This window comes from Oncorhynchus tshawytscha, linkage group LG05 (assembly GCF_018296145.1).
Source record: "Oncorhynchus tshawytscha isolate Ot180627B linkage group LG05, Otsh_v2.0, whole genome shotgun sequence".
In the NCBI taxonomy this organism is placed as follows: Eukaryota; Metazoa; Chordata; class Actinopteri; order Salmoniformes; family Salmonidae; genus Oncorhynchus; species Oncorhynchus tshawytscha.
Window position 1 is genome coordinate 82748048 of NC_056433.1, and position 21221 is coordinate 82769268.

Genomic DNA, 21221 nt, shown 5'->3' on the forward strand with positions numbered 1-21221 from the left:
TATAGATTTATGGTAAGACATCCGATCTAGGGCTGGGTAATGCTATAGATTTATGGTAAGACATCCGATCTAGGGCTGGGCAATGCTATAGATTTATGGTAAGACATCCGATCTAGGGCTGGGCAATGCTATAGATTTATGGTAAGACATCCGATCTAGGGCTGGGTAATGCTATAGATTTATGGTAAGACATCCGATCTAGGGCTGGGCAATGCTATAGATTTATGGTAAGACATCTGATCTAGGGCTGGGTAATGCTATAGATTTATGGTAAGACATCCGATCTAGGGCTGGGTAATGCTATAGATTTATGGTAAGACATCCGATCTAGGGCTGGGTAATAATGCTATAGATTTATGGTAAGACATCCGATCTAGGGCTGGGTAATGCTATAGATTTATGGTAAGACATCCGATCTAGGGCTGGGCAATGCTATAGATTTATGGTAAGACATCCGATCTAGGGCTGGGTAATGCTATAGATTTATGGTAAGACATCCGATCTAGGGCTGGGCAATGCTATAGATTTATGGTAAGACATCCAATCTAGGGCTGGGCAATGCTATAGATTTATGGTAAGACATCCGATCTAGGGCTGGGTAATGCTATAGATTTATGGTAAGACATCCGATCTAGGGCTGGGTAATGCTATAGATTTATGGTAAGACATCCGATCTAGGGCTGGGTAATAATGCTATAGATTTATGGTAAGACATCCGATCTAGGGCTGGGCAATGCTATAGATTTATGGTAAGACATCCGATCTAGGGCTGGGCAATGCTATAGATTTATGGTAAGACATCCGATCTAGGGCTGGGTAATGCTATAGATTTATGGTAAGACATCCGATCTAGGGCTGGGCAATGCTATAGATTTATGGTAAGACATCCGATCTAGGGCTGGGTAATGCTATAGATTTATGGTAAGACATCCGATCTAGGGCTGGGTAATGCTATATATTTATGGTAAGACATCCGATCTAGGGCTGGGTAATGCTATAGATTTATGGTAAGACATCTGATCTAGGGCTGGGTAATGCTATATATTTATGGTAAGACATCCGATCTAGGGCTGGGCAATGCTATAGATTTATGGTAAGACATCCGATCTAGGGCTGGGTAATGCTATAGATTTATGGTAAGACATCCGATCTAGGGCTGGGTAATGCTATATATTTATGGTAAGACATCCGATCTAGGGCTGGGTAATGCTATAGATTTATGGTAAGACATCTGATCTAGGGCTGGGTAATGCTATATATTTATGGTAAGACATCCGATCTAGGGCTGGGTAATGCTATATATTTATGGTAAGACATCCGATCTAGGGCTGGGTAATGCTATAGATTTATGGTAAGACATCCGATCTAGGGCTGGGCAATGCTATAGATTTATGGTAAGACATCCGATCTAGGGCTGGGCAATGCTATAGATTTATGGTAAGACATCCGATCTAGGGCTGAGCATTGCTATAGATTTATGGTAAGACATCCGATCTAGGGCTGGGTAATGCTATAGATTTATGGTAAGACATCCGATCTAGGGCTGGGCAATGCTATAGATTTATGGTAAGACATCCGATCTAGGGCTGGGCAATGCTATAGATTTATGGTAAGACATCCGATCTAGGGCTGGGCAATGCTATAGATTTATGGTAAGACATCCGATCTAGGGCTGGGCAATGCTATAGATTTATGGTAAGACATCCGATCTAGGGCTGGGCAATGCTATAGATTTATGGTAAGACATCCGATCTAGGGCTGGGTAATGCTATATATTTTATGGTAAGACATCCGATCTAGGCTGGGTAATGCTGGATTTATGGTAAGACATCCGATCTAGGCCTGGGTAATGATATTATATTTTAAGGTATGCCTGTGATCTAGACCTGGGTAATGATATTGTATTTTAAATTATGCCAGTGTCGAACCACATACGACAAAGGATTTTTCTCTATAATTAAATTTTGATACCATCTATATTCTATCATTTACATTTTGATACAGTGATAAACAAATGAAAAGTTCTACAAATTGGACTACTTTACTGTCAGTTTTGGTTTAGTATAAAACAATCAGAATGGGGGAAAGCTCATTTTAAAACCACGTATAATTAATTTGTTGCCATCCTAGGGTCATGGGTTACACAGAAAAACATATGAAGAACTTGTGTTATTCCCGAAGCATAAAATGCAGGCATACCATCAAATGTAGAAAATCACCCAGCCCTTATCTAATCCTATACCCATGGTCAGAGCATCTTACTGTGGAGCACAAGTAAAGCAGCATTCAGACAATAGACACACTCATCATTTATTAAGCACTGAAAATACACTGTTATTACTTCACATTTGTGTTTAAAATATTTCATTTGTTAATTTATAGGATTTTAAATATCTGAAATCTCCCTTCTCTTTGTCCTTCAATTGTACCTGTAAACTCTTATTGTAGAGAATACAAAGATCACCAAACCCTTAGGGGGATTTTCCTAGCAGTAGGTATAGAGCCTTCCACCACACCGGCTCTGAAGCGTTTTCTGGCCCACTCCTTCCTGTAAGTCTCTTGACCTCCTTGATGGTGTGTCCCTCTGTAGTCCACCTGGAATAAACCCCCCCCCCACCCCACCAACCCTACTAAAACAACATCCCCCTGTGTGTCTCGTCACTAACTGATGGACTAAACAGGACATCGTATCAGTGTGATGATATCACCTACTGGACATAATATAATGTCATTCGTATAGTGGTCTGTATGTAGCTCAGTTGTTAGAGTGTGGCGGTTCGATTCCCGGGACCACTAGTATGTAAAATGTATGAAAGGATGACTCTTAAGTCGCGTTTGGATAAAAGCGTCGGCTAAATGGCATATATGACGTACTGTGAGCATTAACGTCTGAAAACCCAGTACGCCTGATTAGACTAAAGCATGATGGATCCAGAGGTTGGAAGGCCGCGGCCAGTGGAGACCCGCCTCGCGGCCAGTGGAGACCCGCCGCGCGGCCAGTGGAGACCCGCCGCGCGGCCAGTGGAGACCCGCCGCGCGGCCAGTGGAGACCCGCCGCGCGGCCAGTGGAGACCCGCCGCGCGGCCAGTGGAGACCCGCCGCGCGGCCAGTGGAGACCCGCCGCGCGGCCAGTGGAGACCCGCCGCGCGGCCAGTGGAGACCCGCCGCGCGGCCAGTGGAGACCCGCCGCGCGGCCAGTGGAGACCCGCCGCGCGGCCAGTGGAGACCCGCCGCGCGGCCAGTGGAGACCCGCCGCGCGGCCAGTGGAGACCCGCCGCGCGTAGAATCAGGAAGTGAGACCATGCATTCACAGACGAGAAGTGGGGAAACATGCAGAAAATACCATTCCTCCACCAAGCTGACCTTTTTTATCCAAATCTCACACACAGGGGCTTTGTTATCACATGAGACTGCTTGACACTGCCGCGTGTTTCACTGGCTAAGAGCATCAGGTCTGTTAGCTATCGCTGCTACAGGCTGTACTGGACAGGGAAGCCGATAGAACACACACACACACAGTGTTCAGCACATGGGTCAGTAGAGGCCTTGTGTGTTAACATGTGGAGTTGTGAAGAAAAGCATGCAACATGTCTGATTCACATTAACGCCCAAAACCCCTTGCCCTCAATAACATCCTCTGTTGATTGGTTTGCATTGGTAGGTAGTCCGACTAATCTCTAGGGAGAAGTGCTACTACTCACTTTGCTAATAGCTGCTTTGTTTAGGAATTGTTTTTGCTGACTATGTTATGTAGTTGTCTCATCTCGCTCTCTTCACTTAACTGTAAGTCCCTCTGGATAAGAACGTCTGCTAAATGACTAACGTGTTAACTGGATCTAAAACTAAATGTTTGGTGTTTTTTTTAGCTCATAGGTTTGTCATTCATGCGAACTCCCAATTGAGCTACACGCTTTCGCATTCTGGTCCAGCCCAGGAGCTATTGTTTCCTTCATGTGCTTGTTGTGGCAGCTGAGCTGTAGTTTCTGACCACCTAGATAGAAGCTGTAATGTCAGCCATCTGTGGCCATTTAAAAAATATATATATATATATTATAGAGATGAGCTGACTTGTACTTCCTGCTTCTCTGACCCAGGAACAGGAAGTCACCCTTCACCAAGCCCCAGAATCCCAGTGAGATGGGTCACGGCTGGAACCTGTACGTGGTCAACACCGTCCCCCCGCTCCAGCTCTACAACGAGATGGTAACGCACCATGAGAACATGTCAACAATAGCCTTAATGTTATGACACCTTACCTCCATTTTACCATTTCTTTTTTTCTTTGACCTTTGTTGGTTGTGCTGAACCTTGGCGTTCAACAGTCATTTATACTGTTTAACCTTGGCGTTCAACAGTCAACCGTTTCTCTGGGCTAGGTGGAGTACAGTAAGACGTATGAGGAGACCAACCCTCTGTCTCACAGCCGTCTGCACCTGCTCAGTGAAGCCCACCTCCTCCTGAGAGCCACGCTCCTGGACCCCCGGGTTGGAAACCCTGTAGAACGGCCTCAGACCACTGGTCAGAACCTAGCCCAGGCCCTGGGATATAATACAACCCGCACCACAGACAGACAGGAGCTGCAGCAGGCCTTCCAGGAGAGCTGCGCCCAGTTAGGAGACTGCTTCAGCAGGTCAGTGGGGTCGGATCACATTAACATCAAGGTTGATATGTTGGTTGGCTGATGTGTTGGTGGACTGGTTGGTTGGTGGACTGGTTGGTTGATGTGTTGGTGGACTGGTTGATTGGTTGATGTGTTGGTGGACTGGTTGATTGGTTGATGTGTTGGTGGACTGGTTGGTTGGTTGATGTGTTGGTGGACTGGTTGGTTGATGTGTTGGTGGACTGGTTGGTTGATGTGTTGGTGGACTGGTTGGTTGATGTGTTGGTGGACGGGTTGATTGGTGTGTTGGTGGACGGGTTGATTGGTGTGTTGGTGGGATTGGTGTGTTGGTGGACGGGTTGATTGGTGTGTTGGTGGACGGGTTGATTGGTGTGTTGGTGGACGGGTTGATTGGTGGACTGGTTGGTTGATGTGTTGGTGGACTGGTTGGTTGGTGGACGGGTTGGTTGATGTGTTGGTGGACGGGTTGGTTGGTGTGCTGGTGGACGGGTTGGTTGGTGTGTTGGTGGACGGGTTGGTTGGTGTGTTGGTGGACGGGTTGGTTGGTGTGTTGGTGGACGGGTTGGTTGGTGTGTTGGTGGACGGGTTGGTTGGTGTGTTGGTGGACGGGTTGGTTGGTGGACGGGTTGGTTGGTGGACGGGTTGGTGTGTTGGTGGACTGGTTGGTGTGTTGGTGGACTGGTTGGTTGGTGTGTTGGTGGACTGGTTGGTTGATGTGTTGGTGGACGTGTTGGTTGATGTGTTGGTGGACGGGTTGGTTGGTGTGTTGGTGGACGGGTTGGTTGGTGTGTTGGTGGACGGGTTGGTTGGTGTGTTGGTGGACGGGTTGGTTGGTGTGTTGGTGGACGGGTTGGTTGGTGTGTTGGTGGACGGGTTGGTTGGTGTGTTGGTGGACGAGTTGATTGTTGTGTTGGTGGACTGGTTGGTTGGTGGACGGGTTGGTTGATGTGTTGGTGGACGGGTTGGTTGGTGTGTTGGTGGACGGGTTGGTTGGTGTGTTGGTTGGTTGGTGTGTTGGTGGACGGGTTGGTTGGTGTGTTGGTGGACGGGTTGGTGGACGGGTTGGTTGGTGTGTTGGTGGACGGGTTGATTGGTGTGTTGGTGGACGGGTTGGTTGGTGTGTTGGTGGACGGGTTGGTTGGTGTGTTGGTGGACGGGTTGGTTGGTGTGTTGGTGGACTGGTTGGTTGGTGTGTTGGTGGACTGGTTGGTTGATGTGTTGGTTGATGTGTTGGTGGACGGGTTGGTTGGTGGACGGGTTGGTGTGTTGGTGGACTGGTTGGTTGGTGTGTTGGTGGACTGGTTGGTTGGTGTGTTGGTGGACTGGTTGGTTGATGTGTTGGTTGATGTGTTGGTTGATGTGTTGGTGGACTGGTTGGTTGATGTGGACTGGTTGGTTGATGTGTTGGTTGATGTGTTGGTGGACTGGTTGGTTGATGTGTTGGTGGACTGGTTGATGTGTTGGTGGACTGGTTGGTTGATGTGTTGGTGGACTGGTTGATGTGTTGGTGGACTGGTTGATGTGTTGGTTGGTGTGTTGGTGGATTGGTTGATGTGGACTGGTTGGTGTGTTGGTGGACTGGTTGATGTGGACTGGTTGGTGGACTGGTTGGTGTGTTGGTGGACTGGTTGATGTGGACTGGTTGATGTGGACTGGTTGGTTGATGTGTTGGTGGACTGGTTGATGTGTTGGTTGATGTGTTGGTTGGGGTGTTGGTGGACTGGTTGATGTGTTGGTGGACTGGTTGATGTGTTTGTTGGTGGACTGGTTGATGTGTTTGTTGGTGGACTGGTTGATGTGTTGGTTGGTGGACTGGTTGATGTGTTGGTTGGTGGACTGGTTGATGTGTTGGTTGGTGGACTGGTTGATGTGTTGGTTGGTGGACTGGTTGGTGGACTGGTTGATGTGTTGGTTGGTGGACTGGTTGATGTGTTGGTTGGTGGACTGGTTGATGTGTTGGTTGGTGGACTGGTTGATGTGTTGGTTGGTGGACTGGTTGATGTGTTGGTTGGTGGACTGGTTGATGTGTTGGTTGGTGGACTGGTTGATGTGTTGGTTGGTGGACTGGTTGATGTGTTGGTTGGTGGACTGGTTGATGTGTTGGTTGGTGGACTGGTTGGTGGACTGGTTGATGTGTTGGTTGATGTGTTGGTGGACTGGTTGATGTGTTGGTGGACTGGTTGATGTGTTGGTTGATGTGTTGGTGGACTAGTTGATGTGTTGGTTGGTGGACTGGTTGATGTGTTGGTTGGTGGACTGGTTGATGTGTTGGTTGATGTGTTGGTTGATGTGTTGGTTGATGTGTTGATGTGTTGGTGGACTGGTTGATGTGTTGCTGGACTGGTTGATGTGTTGGTTGGTTTACTGAATGTGAAGTGCGACCATCCCTTCCACCGACGTGTAGGTTTGACAAGCGGGACTGCCACCTGGCCCTGCCCTACTATAAGATGTCAGGCCTGTCTCTGACAGAGGTGATCTCCAGGAACAGGGGTCTGTCTAACAGCCTCTGTGGCTACGGGAAGGGCTTCCTCTTCTTCCTCAAACACTCCCTCTATGAGGAGACCCTGGAGCTGCTCACTGAGGTAACTTTCACCAGTCCCTGGACACCTCCAGCCATTCCAATAGAAGCTCTTCTGATTCAATAGCCACACTGTTGAGATTCAGTGGTTGGTGTCTGTCTGTGTGTGTGTGTTGTAGGAGACGGCCAACGAGGTGCTGGATATCTTCGGTGTGGCCGAGCCGTCCCAGCTTCCCCATGTTATAGCCAGCCCTTCCATGGCCAGAGCCAGCCCTGACTGTGGCCTGGCCCACCTAGAGCGGCTGGAGTCCATCGGAGCCCCCTCCGTACCCCTCACCCTGTCCAAGGCTGCCCTGGCCCTGCGCATGGCAGACCTGCAGCTCTACAGGCAACACATGGACCGACACACAGAGGTCAGATCATGTTAGTGTATGCTGGTGGGGGAAGAGGTGTGTGTGTGTGTGTGTGTGAACAGTGTATCTGCTCTATGCCCCGTCCCAGATGCTGCAGGTGTATGGGTTCATTGAGGAAGCCAAGCTGCTGCTGCATGGCAGAGGGGATACGGTGGTACCTACTCTCCTGGCTCGTCACCTCAGGGACAACCAGGACGGCCTGCTGGTGGCAGCCATGGTGGCGCTGCACGAGAACGACAAGGTCAAACTGGACGAGGCTGACCTCTTCTTCCAGGTCAGGGTTACTGTGTGTGTACTTCCGTGTACTTCCGGCGCCGACAGAGATGGCCGCCTCGCTTCGCGTTCCTAGGAAACTATGCAGTTTTTTTACGTGTTATTTCTTACACTAGTACCCCAGGTCATCTTAGGTTTCTTTACATACACCCGAGAAGAACTACTGAATATAAGATCAGCGTCAACTCACCATCAGTACGACCAAGAATATGTTTTTCGCGATGCGGATCCTGAGTTCTGCCTTACAACCAGTGTAACCGAGTGGATCACATGCAGCGACCAAAAAAAAAACGACTCAGAAAAAGAGGGAAACGAAGCGGTCTTCTGGTCAGACTCCGGAGACGGGCACATCGTGCACCACTCCCTAGCATTCTTCTTGCCAATGTCCAGTCTCTTGACAACAAGGTTGATGAAATCCGAGCAAGGGTAGCATTCCAGAGGGACATCAGAGACTGTAACGTTCTCTGCTTCACGGAAACATGGCTAACTGGAGAGACGCAATCCGACGGTGCAGCCAGCGGGTTTCTCCACGCATCGCGCCGACAGAAACAAACATCTCTCTGGTAAGAAGACGGGCGGGGGCGTATGCCTTATGGCCAACGTGACATGGTGTGATGAAGGAAACATACAGGAACTCAAATCCTTCTGTTCACCTGATTTAGAATTCCTCACAATCAAATGTAGACCGCATTACCTACCAAGAGAATTCTCTTCGATTATAATCACAGCCGTATATATCCCCCCCCCAAGCAGACACATCGATGGCTCTGAACGAACTTTATTTAACTCTCTGCAAACTGGAAACGATTTATCCGGAGGCTGCATTCATTGTAGCTGGGGATTTTAACAAGGCTAATCTGAAAACAAGACTCCCTAAATTTTATCAGCATATTGATTGCGCAACCAGGGGTGGAAAGACCCTGGATCATTGTTACTCTAACTTCCGCGACGCATATAAGGCCCTGCCCCGCCCCCTTTCGGAAAAGCTGACCACGACTCCATTTTGTTGATCCCTGCCTACAGACAGAAACTAAAACAAGAAGCTCCCACGCTGAGGTCTGTCCAACGCTGGTCCGACCAAGCTGACTCCACACTCCAAGACTGCTTCCATCACGTGGACTGGGAGATGTTTCGTATTGCGTCAGACAACAACATTGACGAATACGCTGATTCGGTGTGCGAGTTCATTAGAACGTGCGTTGAAGATGTCGTTCCCATAGCAACGATTAAAACATTCCCTAACCAGAAACCGTGGATTGATGGCAGCATTTGTGTGAAACTGAAGGCACGAACCACTGCTTTTAATCAGGGCAAGGTGTCTGGTAACATGACTGAATACAAACAGTGCAGCTATTCCCTCCGCAAGGCTATCAAACAAGCTAAGCGCCAGTACAGAGACAAAGTAGAATCTCAATTCAACGGCTCAGACACAAGAGGTATGTGGCAGGGTCTACAGTCAATCACGGACTACAGGAAGAAACCCAGCCCAGTCACGGACCAGGATGTCTTGCTCCCAGGCAGACTAAATAACTTTTTTGCCCGCTTTGAGGACAATACAGTGCCACTGACACGGCCTGCAACGGAATCATGCGGTCTCTCCTTCACTGCAGCCGAAGTGAGTAAGACATTTAAACGTGTTAACCCTCGCAAGGCTGCAGGCCCAGACGGCATCCCCAGCCGCGCCCTCAGAGCATGCGCAGACCAGCTGGCCGGTGTGTTTACGGACATATTCAACCAATCCCTATACCAGTCTGCTGTTCCCACATGCTTCAAGAGGGCCACCATTGTTCCTGTTCCCAAGAAAGCTAAGGTAACTGAGCTAAACGACTACCGCCCGTAGCACTCACATCCGTCATCATGAAGTGCTTTGAGAGACTAGTCAAGGACCATATCACCTCCACCCTACCTGACACCCTTGACCCACTCCAATTTGCTTACCGCCCAAATAGGTCCACAGACGATGCAATCTCAACCACACTGCACACTGCCCTAACCCATCTGGACAAGAGGAATACCTATGTGAGAATGCTGTTCATCGACTACAGCTCGGCATTCAACACCATAGTACCCTCCAAGCTCGTCATCAAGCTCGAGACCCTGGGTCTCGACCCCGCCCTGTGCAACTGGGTACTGGACTTCCTGACGGGCCGCCCCAGGTGGTGAGGGTAGGCAACAACATCTCCTCCCCGCTGATCCTCAACACTGGGGCCCCACAAGGGTGCGTTCTGAGCCCCCTCCTGTACTCCCTGTTCACCCACGACTGCGTGGCCATGCACGCCTCCAACTCAATCATCAAGTTTGCGGACGACACAACAGTGGTAGGCTTGATTACCAACAACGACGAGACGGCCTACAGGGAGGAGGTGAGGGCCCTCGGAGTGTGGTGTCAGGAAAATAACCTCACACTCAACGTCAACAAAACTAAGGAGATGATTGTGGACTTCAGGAAACAGCAGAGGGAACACCCCCATCCACATCGATGGAACAGTAGTGGAGAGGGTAGCAAGTTTTAAGTTCCTCGGCATACACATCACAGACAAACTGAATTGGTCCACTCACACAGACAGCATCGTGAGGAAGGCGCAGCAGCGCCTCTTCAACCTCAGGAGGCTGAAGAAATTCGGCTTGTCACCAAAAGCACTCACAAACTTCTACAGATGCACAATCGAGAGCATCCTGGCGGGCTGTATCACCGCCTGGTATGGCAACTGCACCGCCCTCAACCGTAAGGCTATCCAGAGGGTAGTGAGGTCTGCACAACGCATCACCGGGGGCAAACTACCTGCCCTCCAGGACACCTACACCACCCGATGCTACAGGAAGGCCATAAAGATCATCAAGGACATCAACCACCCGAGCCACTGCCTGTTCACCCCGCTGTCATCCAGAAGGCGAGGTCAGTACAGGTGCATCAAAGCTGGGACCGAGAGACTGAAAAACAGCTTCTATCTCAAGGCCATCAGACTGTTAAACAGCCACCACTAACATTGAGTGGCTACTGCCAACACACTGTCAATGACACTGACTCTACTCCAGCCACTTTAATCATGGGAATTGATGGGAAATGATGTAAATATATCACTAGCCACTTTAAACAATGCTACCTTATATAATGTTACTTACCCTACATTGTTCATCTCATATGCATACGTTGATACTGTACTCTATATCATCGACTGCATCCTTATGTAATACATGTATCACTAGCCACTTTAACTATGCCACTTGGTTTACATACTTATCTCATATGTATATACTGTACTCGATATCATCTACTGTATCTTGCCTATGCTGCTCTGTACCATCACTCATTCATATATCCTTATGTACATATTCTTTATCCCCTTACACTGTGTATAAGACAGTAGTTTTTTTGGAATTGTTAGTTAGATTACTTGCTCGTTATTACTGCATTGTTGGAACTAGAAGCACAAGCATTTCGCTACACTCGCATTAACATCTGCTAACCATGTGTATGTGACAAATAAAATTTGATTTGATTTGTCATTCCTCCAGGATTCAATTCCAAAATGTGACCATATATAATGCGTTTCATTGTGCGTGTTTCCTGTAGGAGCTGTGTGGGGATGTGTCAGGGCCCCAGGGAGGCCCTCAGCTGCTGGTTGACTTCTGGGAAGCCTTGCTGATGGCCTCGTCACAGGAAGCCGTCATCCAGGAGCTGCTGTTCCGCCTCACCACTGTCTACATCGATCGCGTCACACGCCGAGATGGCCGCGGATTCAAACCGCTCAAGAGCGCAGACGACCTGGTGTGTTTTTCTGTGTGTCTGTAGCGTGTTCTTCGCACTAAGGTGTGATGTCCCCCAAGGCTGGAGTCTAGGAGGTAGTGGAGATCCCTGGGCGACGGTTTCTGTGTTACAGATTAACTGGTGTTCCCACTACAGCGTGTTGTAACCCTGGGTGACGGTTTCTGTGTTACAGATTAACTGGTGTTCCCACTATGGCGTGTTGTAACCCTGGGTGACGGTTTCTGTGTTACAGATTAACTGGTGTTCCCACTATGGTGTGTTGTAACCCTGGGCGACTGTTTCTGTGTTACAGATTAACTGGTGTTCCCACTACAGCGTGTTGTAACCCTGGGTGACTGTTTCTGTGTTACAGATTAACTGGTGTTCCCACTATGGCACTACAGCGTGTTGTAACCCTGGGTGACGGTTTCTGTGTTACAGATTAACTGGTGTTCCCACTATGGCACTACAGCGTGTTGTAACCCTGGGTGAAGGTTTCTGTGTTACAGATTAACTGGTGTTCCCACTACAGCGTGTTGTAACCCTGGGTGACGGTTTCTGTGTTACAGATTAACTGGTGTTCCCACTATGGCGTGTTGTAACCCTGGGTGACGGTTTCTGTGTTACAGATTAACTGGTGTTCCCACTATGGCACTACAGCGTGTTGTAACCCTGGGTGAAGGTTTCTGTGTTACAGATTAACTGGTGTTCCCACTACAGCGTGTTGTAACCCTGGGTGACTGTTTCTGTGTTACAGATTAACTGGTGTTCCCACTATGGCACTACAGCGTGTTGTAACCCTGGGTGACGGTTTCTGTGTTACAGATTAACTGGTGTTCCCACTATGGCGTGTTGTAACCCTGGGTGACGGTTTCTGTGTTACAGATTAACTGGTGTACCCACTACAGCGTGTTGTAACCCTGGGTGACTGTTTCTGTGTTACAGATTAACTGGTGTTCCCACTATGGCACTACAGCGTGTTGTAACCCTGGGTGACGGTTTCTGTGTTACAGATTAACTGGTGTTCCCACTACAGCGTGTTGTATCCCTGGGTGACTGTTTCTGTGTTACAGATTAACTGGTGTTCCCACTATGGCGTGTTGTAACCCTGGGTGATGGTTTCGGTGTTACAGATTAACTGGTGTTCCCACTACGACACTACAGCGTGTTGTAACCCTGGGTGACGGTTTCTGTGTTACAGATTAGCTGGTGTTCCCACTACGACACTACAGCGTGTTGTATCCCTGGGTGACGGTTTCTGTGTTACAGATTAACTGGTGTTCCCACTATGGCGTGTTGTAACCCTGGGTGATGGTTTCGGTGTTACAGATTAACTGGTGTTCCCACTACGACACTACAGCGTGTTGTATCCCTGGGTGACGGTTTCTGTGTTACAGATTAACTGGTGTTCCCACTATGGTTCGTTGTATCCCTGGGTCAGCATCCTGACTCCAGCTCACGTCAACATCATTCCAGAGGACCTCCACAAACTACAGGTCAGTCTCTCTGCATCATGTCTGTGCTATTTATCAATTTATCAGTCAGACATGGAATCAATCAACCAACCAATCAACTTGTAAAATAAAGTTGTTGTTTTTTTAACCCTTACATGTACAGTGGGGCAAAAAAGTATTTAGTCGGCCACCAATTGTGCATGTTCTCACACTTAAAAAGATGAGGCCTGTAATTTTCATCATAGGTACACTTCAACTATGACAGACAAAATGAGAAAAAAAATCCAGAAAATCACATTGTAGGATTTTTATGAATTTATTTGCAAATTATGGTGGAAAATAAGCATTTGGTCACCTACAAACAAGCCAGATTTCTGGCTCTCACAGACCTGTAACTTGTTCTTTAAGAGGCTCCTCTGTCCTCCACTCATTACCTGTATTAATGGCACCTGTTTAAACTTGTTATCAGTATAAAAGACACCTGTCCACAACCTCAAACAGTCACACTCCAAACTCCACTATGACCAAGACCAAAGAGCTGTCAAAGAGACACCAGAAACAAAATTGTAGACCTGCACCAGGCTGGGAAGACTGAATCTGCAATAGGTAAGCAGCTTGGTTTGAAGAAATCAACTGTGGGAGCAATTATTAGGAAATGGAAGACATACAAGACCACTGATAATCTCCCTCGATCTGGGGCTCCACGCAAGATCTCACCCTGTGGGGACAAAATGATGAGAGCTGGGACCAAAGTAACAAAGCCTACCATCAGTAACACACTACGCCGCCAGGGACTCAAATCCTGCAGTGCCAGACGTTTCCCCCTGCTTAAGCCAGTACATGTCCAGGCCTGTCTGAAGTTTGCTAGAGAGCATTTGGATGATCCAGAAGAAGATTGGGAGAATGTCATATGGTCAGATGAAACCAAAATATAACTTTTTGGTAAAAACTCAACTCATGGTCTTTAGAGGACAAAGAATGCTGAGTTGCATCCAAAGAACACCATACCTACTGTGAAGCATGGGGGTGGAAACATCATGCTTTGGGGCTGTTTTTCTGCAAAGGGACCAGGACCACTGATCCGTGTAAAGGAAAGAATGAATGGGGCCATGTATCGTGAGATTTTGAGTGAAAACCTCCTTCCATCAGCAAGGGCATTGAAGATGAAACGTGGCTGGGTCTGTCAGCATGACAATGATCCCAAACACACCGCCCGGGCAACGAAGGAGTGGCTTCGTAAGAAGCATTTCAAGGTCCTGGAGTGGCCTAGCCAGTCTCCAGATCTCAACCCCATAGAAAATCTTTGGAGGGAGTTGAAAGTCTGTGTTGCCCAGCAACAGCCCCAAAACATCACTGCTCTAGAGGAGATCTGCATGGAGGAATGGACCAAAATACCAGCAACAGTGTGTGAAAACCTTGTGAAGACTTACAGAAAACATTTGACCTCTGTCATTGCCAACAAAGGGTATATAACAAAGTATTGAGAAACTTTTGTTATTGACCAAATACTTATTTTCCACCATAATTTGCAAATAAATTCATTAAAAATCCTACAATGTGATTTTTTTTCTCATTTTGTCTGTGTACCTATGATGAAAATTACAGGCCTCTCTCATCTTTTTAAGTGGGAGAACTTGCACAATTGGTGGCTGACCTAAATACTTTTTTGCCCCACTGTAAATGTACCACTATGGTGTACAAACAATGAATCATCCAGTCCCTGCTGTGCGGTCCCACCCTGGACGCGTCATCCATCCTGCCCCTGTTGGAGCAGCTGCCTGACGAGGACAACGCTGGGCTCAGTGTGCACGTGCTCTGTGCCACCAAGCTGGGTCACTACGAGAGCTCCATCGAGAGGTTGCTAGACCGCTGTCCTCAGGCCATCATCCCTTATGCTAATCATGAGCTGCAGAACAATAACATGGTGGGTACTGTGGAACTGTTGCCCCAACTCCTTTTGACCCTACTGTGGATCTTACCCTATGCGTACTTACACAACCTTAAATCCTCATAAGCTCTAACCTCAGTCCTATGGTCTGAATGCTAAGGGCTAGATTCAATCAGTACCGCAGAAGGCCCACATAATAGCGTAAATTAAGGTAATTTCTGCTTTTAATAGTGAATTCGGTCTCTGTGAACATGGGAACATTGCCTTTTAAAAAAATATATATTTCAATGGTTCTATAGTGCATATCTTCCTAATGGTTTCGTGTGTTTTTTTTGTTCAGGCTCTGTGGTGGCAGAAGCTGTTCCCCGAGCTGTGTGAGAGAACCAGAGCAACACAGGGAGAGAACACCATCCTGCTGGCTGCACTCAAAGGTACACTCACAGCCTTAACTACACCGTCATCGCCACGTCTCTGTAAAACGTGCTGTATCGCACGGGGAAAGCAGTACGTCGTCTGCGACGCGAGTCTCTCTTGAAGCAGTGTAGTTTTTACGCTTCCAGTTTATTTTCCTCGGCAGCGTGGCAAAGATGCAGCTGCACAGAAATAAACACATAATATCAGATATAAATTCACAAATAATCGCAATAATCCTAAAACTAAGTAGGAAAATAACAAAAATAACCCTGCATACATTGAAAGGTTTGGTATTGCATTTTAGGTTAAATGTTGAAAAATGTATATATAACTACTTTAAATCATTTTAATTACAACAAACATGCACATTTGTTGCTGAAGTAGCAAGAATATGCTCCCGTTGTGAAGCGTGGCGACGTGTAGGCGGTGCTCTAATATCCTCCCGTTGTGAAGCGTGACCGACGTGCAGGCGGCGCTCTAATATCCTCCCGTTGTGAAGTGTGGCCGACGTGCAGGTGGTGCTCTAATATCCTCCCGATGTGAAGCGTGGTCGACGTGCAGGCGGTGCTCTAATATCCTCCCGTTGTGAAGCGTGACCGACGTGCAGGCGGTGCTCTAATATCCTCCCGTTGTGAAGCGTGACCGACGTGCAGGCGGCGCTCTAATATCCTCCCGTTGTGAAGCGTGGTCGACGTGCAGGCGGTGCTCTAATATCCTCCCGTTGTGAAGCGTGGTCGACGTGCAGGCGGTGCTCTAATATCCTCCCGTTGTGAAGCGTGGTCGACGTGCAGGCGGTGCTCTAATATCCTCCCGTTGTGAAGTGTGGCCGACGTGCGGGCGGTGCTCTAATATCCTCCCGTTGTGAAGTGTGGCCGACGTGCAGGCGGTGCTCTAATATCCTCCCGTTGTGAAGGGTGGTCGACGTGCAGGCGGTGCGCTTCCATTCTATCTGCACATCACAAGAAGTTAATTTTGTAGCCACGCATCTCGTCACGCTCCCAGAGCAGCACCATGAAAACCATGTTGAGGGAGATATGACGGTACACTCTCGTCACGGTGTCAGTATAGTTTCACCAGTTAGACTCTAGCCTGTGTTTTCAAGCATAGGGTTTAACTCCAGAATGTCAACACCTTTTCTGTGGTTAAAGGGGCAATTTACAGTTTAAACAATTAACAAAGGGCACCCCACCACTGTTTTGGGTAACAGCTTAGGGATGGGGCTGGATAAGTATAACCAGTCTCAAGTGATTATAGAGTTATGGATGCAAGGACTGACCACCCATGCTATCAAAATGTATCGTTTGAAACATGTTTTGAGGGTATACTGTGTGTGTGTGTGTGTGTGTGTGTGTGTGTGTGTGTGTGTGTGTGTGTGTGTGTGTGTGTGTGTGTGTGTGTGTGTGTGTGTGTGTGTGTGTGTGTGTGTTTACATTGTTTACAAACAGTGGAGTAAAACATGCTTTTGGTTTCTGATGGGTTACCACAGTTGACCTAAGATCATGTGGCGTATAGATGTTTTACACCGAACAAAAAATATAAATGCAACATGTATTTCATGAGCTGAAATGAAAGATCCCAGAAATGTGACATACACACAAAAAGCTTATTTCTCTAAAATGTTGTACACAAATGTGTTTACATCCCTGTTAGTGAGCATTTCTCAAGATAACCCACCTACCTGACAGGTGTGGCATATCAAGAAGCTGATTAAACAGCATGATCATTACACAGGTGCACCTTGTGCTGGGGACAATAAAAGGCCACTCTAAAATGTGAAGTTTTGTCACACAACACAATGCCACAGATGTCTCAAGTTTTGAGGGAGAGTGCAATTGGCATGACGACTGCAGGAATGTCCACCAGAGCTGTTGCCAGATAATTTAATGTTCATTTGTCAGTATGTCCAACTGGCCTAACATCCGCAGACCACATGTAACCACGCCAGCTCAGGACCTTCACATCTAGCTTCTTCTCCGGTAGGATCATTTGAGACCAGTCACACCGGACAGCTGATGAAACTGAGGAGTATTTCTGTCCGTTTGTGGGGAGAAACTCATTCTGATTGGCTGTGCCTGGCTTCCCGGTGGGTGGGCCTGCCTCCCAAGTGGGTGGGCATATACCCACCCATGGCTGCGTCCCTGCCCAGTCATGTGAAACCCATAGATTAGGGCCTAATGAATTTATTTCAATTGAGTGATTTCTTTATATGAACTGTAACTCACTAAAATCGTTGAAATTGTTACGTGTTGCGTTTTTTGTTCAGTATAGATTCTTCAAGAATCATTGGATTGAATATAATTAATTTAAAAGTAAAAAAATGTATGAATTGCAGATTGCCCCTTTTCATATTCAGAGTTGGGCCATAACATCTGCATTTTCCCTGACAACAGAAACGCTGGTGGTGGTTGCCATGGAGCTGAACCCCCTGGAGTTACTGGACCTGTTGCCTGACGATGGGACGGTCCACTTCTTCCTGCCTCACCTGCTGGAGTGCAGCCAGAGAAACCTCATGATGTGAGGAGGAGGAGCCGTAGAATTACAACTAGTAGAACAGACATACAGTAGCTCTAAAAGACACTGTTTTATTTCATGGTCCATCCAATATGGCAGATTAGTTGAATTTGACATTTCTGCCTAAGTAGAACAGGTTAGTTAGTGTCCATTTTAAGCATACATTCCAAGTGGTACGCCCAGTACAGGAACTGATGCAACGGACCGCTGGTTTGAATGGAATAGTCCCTTCTACTGATTCTATTTCTATGGAGGATCCTAAACCTGGAAGGCGCTGGACAATCAACCACTTAGTGTGGAGTGAGCCTTTCAAAACGCTACTACTGTAGAGCCTTATGGAAATGGTACCCATAGAAAACCACCGTTTGTAGTCCTATTAGTCAAATTAATATGAACAGAGAATTTTGCTGTGCAGAGATATGACTATTTTCTGATTTTAATAAGGAAATCCTGAATTATTTTAAACTTTTTTTTCTGACCTCAATTTTTCTATGACTGTTTTAGTATTGTCACGTCACTAGTCATACCCTGCAGTGGTACAGTACCTCTTCTGTGTGGACTTGTGGATACCCCTGAGACCTTTTATTACTGAGTATTAGGAACTGGATGTTGAGTTATACACTGGACTAGTCTTTCTGGTGTTTATTGGAAGAAGAGATAAGAAAAGGTGGTTAAATAACGTGGAAGGAAGCTTCTCTGAGATGTATAACCTCACTATGAAACCCCGTAATATCATCTATTCCCAGTGTTTGTTTTTATCAGTTTTTTTTTTTTGATGTTGGTTCACTGTGTTTAATAAATGCTCTCTAAAAACATTTTATGTTATGTTCTGCTCCTTTCACAAACACATTAGCAATATATTGAAGTGTACACCCACCGGGCCAGTTTATTATTTAAACCCATCTAGTACTGGGTCGGATTCCCCTTTGCTTCCAGAACAGCCTGAATTATTCAGGGAATTGATTCTACAAGTGGGAAACGTTCCACAGGGATGTTGGTACATGCTGACACCATGGAATCAGGCATGTTGCTGCATATTGGACAGAGGAACACCACCGCCTCCAGCCTGTACCGTTGACACCAGGCAGGACGGGTCCATGGACTAATGCAGCTTATGTTAAATCCTGACTCTGCCATCAGAGATTTGTCGGACAAGGCATTGTTTTTTTCCACTCGTCTATTGTCCAGTTCTGGTGATCGCATGCCCACTGGAGCCACTTCTTCTTGTTCTTAGCTGACAGGAGTGGAACCCAGTGTGGTCGTCTGCTGCAATAGCCCATCCGTGAGAAGGACCGAGATGCTGTTCTCCATACTACTGTCGTACTGCGCCGTTATTTTGTCTGTTTGGCCCGCCAGTTCGCCTTCACGATTCTTTCCATTCTCCTTCGACCTCTCGTCCACAAGACTGCCGCTGACGGGATGTTGGTTTTTTTTCCGCGCTGTTCTCTGAAAACTTTTAAAGACACTGTCGTTCATGCCAATGGTGGACAACATCAGAAACGACACCAGGAACGATCAGAAACGACACCAGGAACGACATCAGGAACGACACCAGGAAGGATTTTATATTTTCTTTATTCAAAATGTATTAGACATTGACATTAGACATTGCTCATTGCTTTTTTATTTCACCTTTTTTTAACCAGGTAGGCTTAAACCCTGTATTAAAGCCGTTTAGTTAGTTCATGCATTGTCAGTGGTCACTGTGCTCCTTATGTGGAATACGAGGTCAATGTGTAATTACTGAAGAGATGTACGTAGCTTTTATTCGCTTGTTTGTGTTACTGCTCCGCGTTCATCCAAAAAAGCCCTTCTTTTCTGAAGACACAAAAACACAAGAGAGGTTAGTTGTATAAACATTCACAAGTGGGGAGTAACAGCTAAATTATAGAGTGTAAACACACACACACACACACACACGGTAACCCATACTTCACACACACTGAACCAAACCTACACACTCCTTACCCTTCTCAGTGACTTTGTAGACTGTTACCATGCCGGCCTTGATGTGGTCTGCCACGTGGCAGTGCAGCAGCCAGGAGCCAGGGTACTTCGGTCTCATCTTCACCGTCTGGAAGGTGCCTGGGAACAGGCCAAACACATCTGCACGGTGGGACCCTCCACTCAGCTGGGGAACAGGACCAGAGAATGTATGTAACCATTTAGTTGATTCAGATGTATTAGTTCTAGGCTAGAAGATCAAGGGCTCGATTCAAGAGTTTTTTTTTTTTAAGTTTAAAAAAAAAAATGGTGTGATTTGGAATTTAAAGGTAATTTCTGATTTGAGCCATCCTATGCAGCATTTAATGCAGTCTCCGGCTAATACGAGAACATTTGCCTTTAAATGTCTATAAGGCTGTAGCGCAGATTGAATGCAGCCACATCCTGTGTGTTCCCAAGACAACCTTGAAGAAAATTTTAGATAAAGTGTATGTAATACTTGACTGACCGCCTACATCTGGGCTTATGGTCCAAAATTCAATGTGGTCAGAGAACCTCTCTGTTCTGTTTTTTTTTAAATAAAAGTTCTGATGATTTAGAGCTTCATACACTTAAATTGGAGGGAAGTTATGCTGCTTTGAAAGTTTCCAGGAAAGGTTTTGAGGAAATGTACACCTCTAATGGGTTTTTTTTTTAGACTTTTTTTTTTTGAATATGGTCAAATGGGATCTTACCTTATAGTCAAAGCTGTGCCCGTGGAAGTGGGCAGTGTGAATGTCTATCTCGTTGCCCATCCCCATCAGGTACCAGTACACCTTGTCCCCCACTTCCATGTTCAGTCCCAGCAGGTTTCCATACAGCTGCCCGTTGATGCCTACAGCAGAGACATGTCAGTGACAAAAACATCAATTTACCCGGGGCAGTATTTATCAAGTGTCTCAGAGTAGGAGTGCTGATCTAGGATCTGATCTATAAAAGGCAAAAAACTGATCCTAGATCACTCCTATTTAAAAAAAAAAAATGCTTTGTGAATAGGCACTGGTCCCACTTTAAACAAACAATAGCTTTTTAATAAGGCCTAGTAATGAAGTCTTAATAAATCCCCTTTTTATAAGGCCTTTCTTTTATAAATGGTTCAGAAATCATGAAGCAAAAGGCTTTCCTATGAACGCTGGATAAAGAACACACACCCTTTCTTTCCCCAGCCTCACCGTGCATTTTATTGCTCTCGATGAAGTCCTCATCCTCTTTGATGTTCCTGGTGGGGGTCTTGATGTTTGTTTTGATGTTGTCGTCCAGGTACCAGGACTCGTTCTCATCAAACACCATGAAAAGGAGAGCAAACTCTTCCACTTCCTTCTTCAGTCCAAATGATCTCGCATAGCTCCGCCTACATATCACTAAGGGACCAATTAGACCGCTGTACAGGTCCTGGGG

General features: G+C 46.9%; 2 protein-coding genes across 9 annotated transcripts in view; one reads left to right on the forward strand and one right to left on the reverse strand.

Moving 5' to 3' along the window:
- The window catches only part of hps3 (HPS3 biogenesis of lysosomal organelles complex 2 subunit 1), a 37289-nt gene extending 18634 nt beyond the window's left edge, over positions 1–18655 (forward strand). For 4 of the 8 annotated variants that reach the window (XM_042322537.1, XM_042322539.1, XM_042322538.1 and 1 more), the window contains exons 9-19: positions 2449–2550; positions 4095–4203; positions 4377–4630; positions 7026–7203; positions 7319–7552; positions 7641–7826; positions 11400–11594; positions 12971–13069; positions 14745–14951; positions 15256–15346; positions 17720–18655. In XM_042322537.1, the coding sequence (XP_042178471.1) occupies positions 2449–2550; positions 4095–4203; positions 4377–4630; positions 7026–7203; positions 7319–7552; positions 7641–7826; positions 11400–11594; positions 12971–13069; positions 14745–14951; positions 15256–15346; positions 17720–17847 (1783 nt within the window). In that variant the 3' untranslated portion in view covers positions 17848–18655. The other 4 variants (XM_042322541.1, XM_042322542.1, XM_042322543.1 and 1 more) reach the window with 3 other exon arrangements.
- A 741-nt stretch (positions 18656–19396) lies between these two features.
- Positions 19397–21221, reverse strand: part of LOC112251428 (ceruloplasmin) — a 30112-nt gene continuing 28287 nt past the window's right edge. Inside the window, exons 17-20 of the mRNA XM_042322536.1 lie at positions 20996–21215; positions 20519–20658; positions 19809–19971; positions 19397–19658 (exon numbers count right to left, since the gene is read on the reverse strand). Coding sequence (XP_042178470.1) covers positions 19636–19658; positions 19809–19971; positions 20519–20658; positions 20996–21215 — 546 coding nt within the window. The 3' untranslated portion in view covers positions 19397–19635. The remainder of the gene's footprint in view (positions 19659–19808; positions 19972–20518; positions 20659–20995; positions 21216–21221) is intronic.